General features: G+C 33.5%; 1 protein-coding gene across 5 annotated transcripts; it reads left to right on the top strand.

Moving 5' to 3' along the window:
• Positions 1-490: 490 nt before the first annotated feature.
• Positions 491-5,410, top strand: LOC120133240 (protein PHOSPHATE STARVATION RESPONSE 1-like). 5 transcript variants are annotated; one of them, XM_039149875.1, is made up of 10 exons: positions 498-671; positions 1,178-1,252; positions 1,321-1,632; positions 1,726-1,818; positions 1,914-2,112; positions 2,191-2,267; positions 2,384-2,423; positions 3,185-3,242; positions 3,897-3,966; positions 4,645-5,410. In XM_039149875.1, exons 2-10 carry the CDS (start codon positions 1,238-1,240, stop codon positions 4,999-5,001), a joined length of 1,221 nt encoding a protein of 406 aa, XP_039005806.1. In that variant the 5' UTR covers positions 498-671; positions 1,178-1,237; the 3' UTR covers positions 5,002-5,410. The 5 variants fall into 5 exon arrangements, with proteins under 5 accessions (XP_039005803.1, XP_039005801.1, XP_039005804.1 ...); XM_039149874.1 differs by having other exon boundaries at positions 1,173-1,252; XM_039149873.1 differs by having other exon boundaries at positions 495-671; positions 1,173-1,632.
• The last annotated feature ends 2,569 nt before the right edge of the window (positions 5,411-7,979 follow it).

The following is a 7,979-nucleotide window of genomic DNA, read 5'->3' as shown; positions in this document are numbered from 1 at the left end:
ATAATTAACTCAATATGACACTTCTTAATTAAATAAAAACGAAACTGTTGTTAGTGATAATTAACTTAAGATGACACTTCTTAATTAAATAAAAACAAAAATGATTTTATATTATGTTTTTGAAATTTATGATCAAAATTAAATAAAATACATATATAAATAATCATTCGTGGTTAATCCCCTCTAAAATACTAATAAAAAAGAAACGGATTTTTTAAAATAACATTTAAAATGAATTTTTGTCTTATTTAAAATTTAATTTAAAACAAAAAGAGAGAGAAAGAAAATGCGGAGGGCCTCACATTTCTGCCACTGAGAACGACCACTTTCCTAATCATAAGAAAAATATTAACGCCGACGTGCCATCTTTCCATCGCAGCAAATTCCGCGGCTTATTCAGTGAAGTTGCATTGCACGCGCCACGAAACGCTCGTGAGCCTTTACTGTTCTATTTCTTATTAGCTACAGAGGCAGAAAGGGCCAATAGAGGATGCAAAATCGCACTTCGTCACCGTTCTTGCCCACGCTGGTGACGCTACTTTGGAAAAACCCCCGCTTTTTGATTCCTGAATAATTTCCCCCACAATCCATCTTTCTTGCTGTGACCCAAATTTCGGATTCGATTCTGTTTGGTGGGTTTCGATCCCGTGAGGTTTCTATTGAGGTTTTGGGTAAGAATCGATTTACCCGTTTGCTTGTTTTCGTTCAATTTGGCACTTTTTGAGGTAAAGTTCTTATTTTTATGTTTAATGAAGTTTTTGTTAATTCGGGTGGTTGTTGGAGATGTTTAAGGTTGTAATTGAACTGGGTTGTCCCTGTTTTTTTTGGCATATTGATGCTTTGCATGTTGGGATTTATGTATAATATTTTTGGGTGAAATTTGCATTTTTCAATTTTTTTGTTTTTTAATGTTTTATTTTTCTCGCTTATCATTTTTTTTTGTATTTGGAATTTCGTATATGATGATTATATGCAAAAAATCCAGGTTTTTGTGTGTGAAAAAAAATCTAGTATTTTGACATAAATTGAATGGTTCATAAATTATGAATTTGCTGGCTTGGTTTATTGGATGCTTTCTATAGCTCCTTGATTTGATTGAAACAGTGCGAACTCTGCCAATTAAGCTAAATATTCATTGACCAAACAATCGACACCATCTTTTTTAATTTAAGCACAGCTATGGAGGCACGACCTGCTTTATCCATTCAGAGATCAGGTGCAAGTCAGCTTACTAGCCATGGGGTATCTGGAGGTCTGTCATCATCTTTACCCGCCCTTTCAACACATCTGGAAGAGTCATATCTAAATTTCCCCCAACAGGCACATGCAGAAAGGGAACTGATTATTAGGCCTTTGGCCCATGCAACTCGTCTTCCCACCAATAATGGGATGGTTGGTCACATATTTTCATCATCGCCTGGATTTTCAAGTGATATTCATTACTCATCTGCATTACCAACTGAAAAGCATTCAAGAAATTCTCCTTTCATTTCTCAGTCGCCAACTAATACTGCAGTATTGCCATTAGCACAATCGTCAAATTCACTGTTGCCTCAATCTACAATACCAAGTCACTGCAACAAAGAAAATAGTGGTTCTTGGTGTTCAGATCCTGATTTTCTTGATTTTCCTGTAAGCATCTCTTTCCTGACCAGTCAATTTGAAAACAGAAGCTGTAGTGGTATTATGAGATCTGATGACTTTGGAAAACAAAATTATTGGCAGGAATGGGCAGACCAGCTTATCACTGGTGATGATGCATTGGCCTCCAATTGGAATGAGCTTCTTGTTGACAATGTTACGAATCTGGAACCAAAGGTGTGGATGCTTTCATGCCATGGAAGATAACCAGATGAACTTGAGACCTTTGGCATTTATTATCTTTGATTTATACTTCCTTCTTGTTGCTTCAGACGGCATATCAGGGGGAAAAACCATGCGCAACCGTACCTGTACAGAATCAACAACTTCCTTCTCCATCTGTAGAAAGTCAAAGTGTTGTAAACCCCTATTCATCAGCAAATAACGCCCCAGCAAAATCACGAATGCGGTGGACACCAGAACTTCATGAAGCCTTTGCTGAAGCTGTCAACCAATTGGGAGGCTGTGAAAGTGGGTTATTTTCATTTCTCATGAAACTTTTTCCAAAATATGTTATGTTTTAATTTGTTTGGTATTTTCAACTTACAGGAGCTACTCCAAAGGGCGTGTTGAAGCTTATGAAAGTTGAAGGCTTGACAATTTATCATGTTAAAAGTCACTTGCAGGTGCATAGACCTTTCTATTAATTATTAATTATATATATATATATATATATATATATATTAATTTTGTGCACAAAGGCTTGGATTTGATTACCCTTTAACCGATCTCTTCACTGCAGAAATACAGAACAGCTAGATACAGACCAGAGCCATCCGAAGGTATATGTTAATCTCCCTTTAAGTTTGTTCCTTTTCCTTAGCTGTGTTACTTCTCTGCAAGCATGCATCTATTGCCTTTGTTTCTTTATTGGAACATATATATTTTTTAAAAGGGTGTTCATTCCTTGATATTTGTTCAATGTTTTCTCTTTGCGACTTATATTGGGGTTGAGATGGATAGTTTGGAGCTACATAGTCCAACTTGGCCTCATCAATGAAGTGGATATCAGTTTTAAAAGATAGTTAATTGGTTCCAGAATCTTTAGCTGTTCAGTGAAGATTTATGATGCATGTCTAGCTTGCACTCGATAATCTCACATCCCATACTGATATAATGAAAGTTATCGCAGTCTATGTGAATGTATGGACGAATTGGTTCGTGAGACTTGATAGATGTATATCCCATCTTTTCCTCATTAATGAAGAGGAGACAGAAATTTTCTCCATTTGGTTATGCCAGTTCCAGGATCTCATCTGTCTGCTGATATATGTTTTCTTCATTCGCACTCTCTTTGCCCCTCGATATTGTTAGTTTTATCCAAATGATAAAACTTGTTAAGCATATGTTTTCTTTATTTGGTTAAGTACGCGTCCGTACCAAATCTATTACTTATTTCTCAAAAGGTGCTTTGTCATTTCAGTTACTTTGGTGATTGGATTATAATAGATTTGACTCATATTATTAATATTGGATCCTCAAAAATTCTCAGTGTGTGATTGGGGGGTGGTGCTGTAAAGCTGAAATAATGACTTGCTTGCAGGATCCTCAGAGAAAAAGTTGACATCGATGGAAGAAATCTCATCTCTGGACCTGAAAACGTAAGTAATTTCTAATGTGTTGCCAATGATTGCTATTAACATTGTTTGAGCATCTGCTTTTATACTTTGCGTGCTTTAATAAAGTATGAGTAAGCATACTTGGTAAATTTTTGGACCTTTATTGTTACGAATGAGTTGGATGCTTCCATTCCTAGCTGGGAAATATCACCTTTTAACGACATGGTTAGTGACACAAGACAAGGGTCTTCTAAAATTTACATGAACTATGCTATGTTGGAACCATTTGTTAAACTCAACATATTGAAAATGCTGATCTGGAACTGTGAAAGGTTGGTTGGTGCATCTCGTTAGTTCATACTTTAGTTCCCTTAAATTGATGTCGACTTGTGTATTCAAATCTTAGGTCATGTTCAAGTTCTCACACAAGGAAGTTTGTAATATGCTTCAAAAACAAAAATGTATTCCATGAATTTTCTTTAGTAATTCTATTTGATAGAGAGATGAAGCTGCAATTTAACATTTCTTTTCCCATTTTATTTCATTTTGCAAAGATTTGATTAGAGAAAACTCCAAATGGAATCCTCAAGAAGCATATCAGATAATAAAGGTCTAATGAAGTGTCAGTTTATTTGTTTAGTACTTTAGTTTACCATTCATCATATTAAATGCATTTCACATTCTGAACTTGAACAGGGGAATGGGGATCACTGAAGCTTTGCGGTTACAGATGGAAGTCCAAAAGCGGTTGCATGAACAGCTGGAGGTATGAATTTGTGTCGGGAAGGATTTGGGGACGTAAAAGCAACATACTTTCTAATTAAAGAAAACTGAATTAAATAAATCCACCTTTAAATTTGCCTTAGAGGAAGTAGAGAATGGAAAATCTTTCGTTCTCCATTTTAGACTAGTAGAATTATGTTTCTGGTGTGCTCTCATTCAGATTCATGGCTTTGGATTTTGAACCTGGAAAAAGTGATATTATTTCCATGAGATTTTCAGGGAAGTTGGGGGGTGATCTGCTGGGTATTTGGACATGGAGGGGATATGATTGTATATTCCTATTGGATTAAGGGCATAAAGAAACTGTTTTCTTTGTAATTCTTTCCGTTGGATATCATGTGTTACCTATCAGTTATGGGTATTTTGGACGGGGGTCTTGCTATTGCTTCCTAGTTATCATATCATATGTGATGTGGTTTTTGCATTTGGTATGGCTGTCTAGAACATAGTTAGTTGGGTACTGGCTTTTGCTGTTTTAATGTTAAAGAGACATTGGCTTAAATGGTGGACTGATTTATTATATAATCCATCGTTCCTTGTAGAGGTGTACACCATTATAGCCAAAGTTCTGAATGAACCCTTCACTGATTGATGTTTCAAATTTTTCTAAGGGGTCTATTGGTATAGTGGTCATATCTTTTGTTTCTCCTTTTCTATACAGATTCAAAGAAATTTGCAGTTGCGAATTGAAGAACAAGGGAGGAACCTCCAAATGATGTTTGAGAAGCAAAAGTCAGGTTTAGACATACTGAAGGTATCATCTTCTAATCCGGAGAATCCACCAGCTCCTTCAGATGCGACCAATGAGTCTCCTACGAAAAGTGAACTGGAATCCTCCCAGAGGGATCACGTAAATTCCGGAACAGGCACTGTTAATGCCAAGTCCATGTTGGAGAGAAGTCCACAAGAAGTTTGTGGAGAGCATAAGGCACCAGAAACTGGTGATCTAGAGAAAGCTGAAACCCTTGTTTCTGAGTCGAATTCGCAACCCTTGAAGCGCCCACGAATTGAAGAATAAGTTATAACAGCTTTGAACTGAGTACCGTAATTAGTTCATGGATGAATTCAGCAGTAGGATAGGCCAAGTTGAGATAAGGTTAGAGCATAGAGCTTTTGAAGTTTAAGTGTCCTCTTCCCTCTTGTTATTGTGAACCTGTCTTTAGTTGAACCCAAAAAAAAAGAAGAAAAAAGAAGCTTATAAACTAGTTTGATTTTCCGGTCTCCAACCTCCTCAAGTGAAAATGCAGGTGATTTATAAACACAGGTTGCACAGATTGCATTAGTTGGAGCCCAATTTTTTAGGGAATGTAGTTTTCATGAACTTTGTCGAAAGATATGAATAAAATTCCCATTCCGAGATTTGTACATGGCTTCAATGTACTATAGTCCATATGTATTGTGGTTTTAGTATCTCCTTACGAGTAAAGGAAAAAATGACCATTGCCCTGTGTAAGTGTGCGTGTATATAAAGCTATGAATAAAATTGCATGTCCCACTGATCTGATCTTCTAATATATAGAGGCATATGTATTGGTTAGAATAATTCTTCAGGTAAACAATAATAATATTTCAATCAAACTTTGAAAAGCATACCCCAATCCTTACTTCCCATATTACAACCGTTAAATTAGGGTTAGCTTGTGAATGTAACTTACGTTACACTCAAACAGTAAGCACTATGGCTTTTACTTCAAATATGGGATTATTTTCTAATAATAATAATCTTAACTGTGTTTTTAGACGACACGAATTTTTTTTTTTACAATATATATTATTAATCCTAATTGTGTTTTCAAAAACTAAAATTATATTTTAAAAATATATAAATATAGGGTAAATTATCACAATGATCATTTTTATTTCATAATTGTTCACTTTTACTTATTAAATTTTAAAAGTAATATTTTGATCATTTACGATATTTTTTTATAAGCTGACCTCATGGGAGTGTAGACACCGTTTTTGTCCGGATTTTTTTATTTTTTATTTATATTATTTTATTTTTTTATATTGTTTTGTTTAAATAATTTACTTTTGCTATTTATTTTACCTTAGCAATAAAGCTACCGTGACCTTTAATATCTATCCCGGTTGTTGGTGGGTCCGGCATTTTATTTTTTGGTATTTATTAAAAAAGTTATTAAACATGTTTCAACATTATGTTTTATTATAGAGGTATAATATAAGACAATCTGATTAACTTAATTTATTCCAATCACAATCGTCAGTATTTAAATTTTTAATATTGTTTAAAAGATTTAATATTTTATCTTATTGAATTATCTTATTATTGAATATCAAATAGTAATATCTTTTGGGACGAGTCTGCCACGCTTCACGAGCAACACTAACGTGGAACATTGTTGAGCACCGTTAATTTAATTATAAAAAATTTAAATTCTAAATTACTTAATGTATAAGTATAAATTAATTAAAAATTTAAATATAAATTATTTAAAATAAAATATTAATTATATTATTTTCATAATCTTTTTTTAATAATAATTAGACCAAATACCAACCTCTAAATTAAAAAAAAAACCCTAAATATTTTTTGTTTAAATAATTTACTTTTATATTTTAATTAATTTATAATTATACGTTGAGTCCTTTAGAATTTTAATTTTTATAAATTAAATTAATGGTGCTTATCGTTAGCGGTACTCATCTATCGTATTAATTTTCGTATCTTTGATTGCTTGCTTTTATTGTGCTACAAATTCAATTGACTAAATAACTTTTGTTTGTTATTTATTTAACTTTCATAATAATTTACAAAATGAAGTTAAAATATGGTTAAATGTTTATTTTAATTGAGATTATGTCTTAGGTTCAATCCTTTATATTTTCTTCTAAAATTTATTAATTGATTGAGTGATCAAGAGTATTTTCGTTATCTTATCTTATTTTATATAGATTCGAATCTAACTATTTATCTTAGATATATAATATCTCTCTACTTAGTGAAAAAAAAATTAGTACATGAAATTTCCCCCGTAATCATCTTGATTTCCTTAATTTTATGTTAAAAATAAATATAAGTCTTTTAAATGTTATCATGAATGAATTAATCAGATTCATTTCATAATTAATAAAAAAAATTCATAGAAAAAGAAATTAGTTTATCCTCAAAAATAAAAGATTGGTTTGAGAAGCTATCATTGCTATAGAGTCGAGGGGTCTTCACTTGGTTGGTAGTGTTGATCGTGAGGACAGATCGTGGAAATGGACATCTCCTCCTTCACAGTGGGTAAAGCTAAACACGAACGATGCTAGACATGAAATTTCGGGGCCGGCCGTGTGTGGCGGTACGCTTCGGTCTTGCCTGGAGAGTGGATATCGGGTTTTTCCAAAGCAATCGGAAAATTCTCTACCCTTAATGCTGAATTGTGGGGCATCTATGAGGGCCTCAACCTTGCTTGGACAAAGAATTTCCAGAAATTATTGCTGAAACCGGTAGTAAAGAAGCTCTCTTGGCGATGAATCGAGCTTCAAACGGCCAAGGCTCCTCCTCGATTACAATCCGTGTATTGACTCATTATTGTCTCGTAACTGGAAAGTTCGGATCCGTTATATGTTGCGGAATACGACTATCTGATAGAGAAAATCGTAACGGATAATTTAAGAAAATAAAAATGAAGATAAAGAAGATACAAATTTTATGTGGAAAACTCCTAAATAATACAAGGTAAAAACTACGGGCAAAGGTAGAAGAATTTCACTATGAGAAAATAGGAATTACAACTTCTCTCGATCTAACAAGGAGAAAACAATGACAATTCTCTCTTGATAAAAAAGGAGAAAACAACTCTCAAGAAACTCTCTAAATTATCTAGTATTGAGAGAAAGTTAGAATGATTTAGGATGGTTTTGAAGCTATATGAGTTAGAGTATTTATAGTTGAATCTTAAGGATTAATATTGTAAATAACCTAAAGTACATGGACTAATTTACCAATTTTATCATACCGTGAATTTCAACAATTTCAGCTGCTTT

This window comes from Hibiscus syriacus, unplaced genomic scaffold (assembly GCF_006381635.1).
Source record: "Hibiscus syriacus cultivar Baekdansim isolate YM2019G1 unplaced genomic scaffold, ASM638163v2 tig00110577_pilon, whole genome shotgun sequence".
NCBI classification, from domain to species: domain Eukaryota; kingdom Viridiplantae; phylum Streptophyta; class Magnoliopsida; order Malvales; family Malvaceae; genus Hibiscus; species Hibiscus syriacus.
This window is presented reverse-complemented; position numbering and strand designations above follow the sequence as displayed.

Excerpts from the sequence above, each read along its gene's own strand:
- LOC120133240 (XM_039149872.1), top strand. The coding sequence starts at position 1,180 with ATGGAGGCACGACCTGCTTTATCCATTCAGAGATCAGGTGCAAGTCAG. Across the intron at positions 2,268-2,383 it reads ATGTTAAAAGTCACTTGCAG|AAATACAGAACAGCTAGATA; the intron begins GTGCATAGACCT and ends TCTTCACTGCAG. Across the intron at positions 3,967-4,644 it reads GGTTGCATGAACAGCTGGAG|ATTCAAAGAAATTTGCAGTT; the intron begins GTATGAATTTGT and ends TTTTCTATACAG.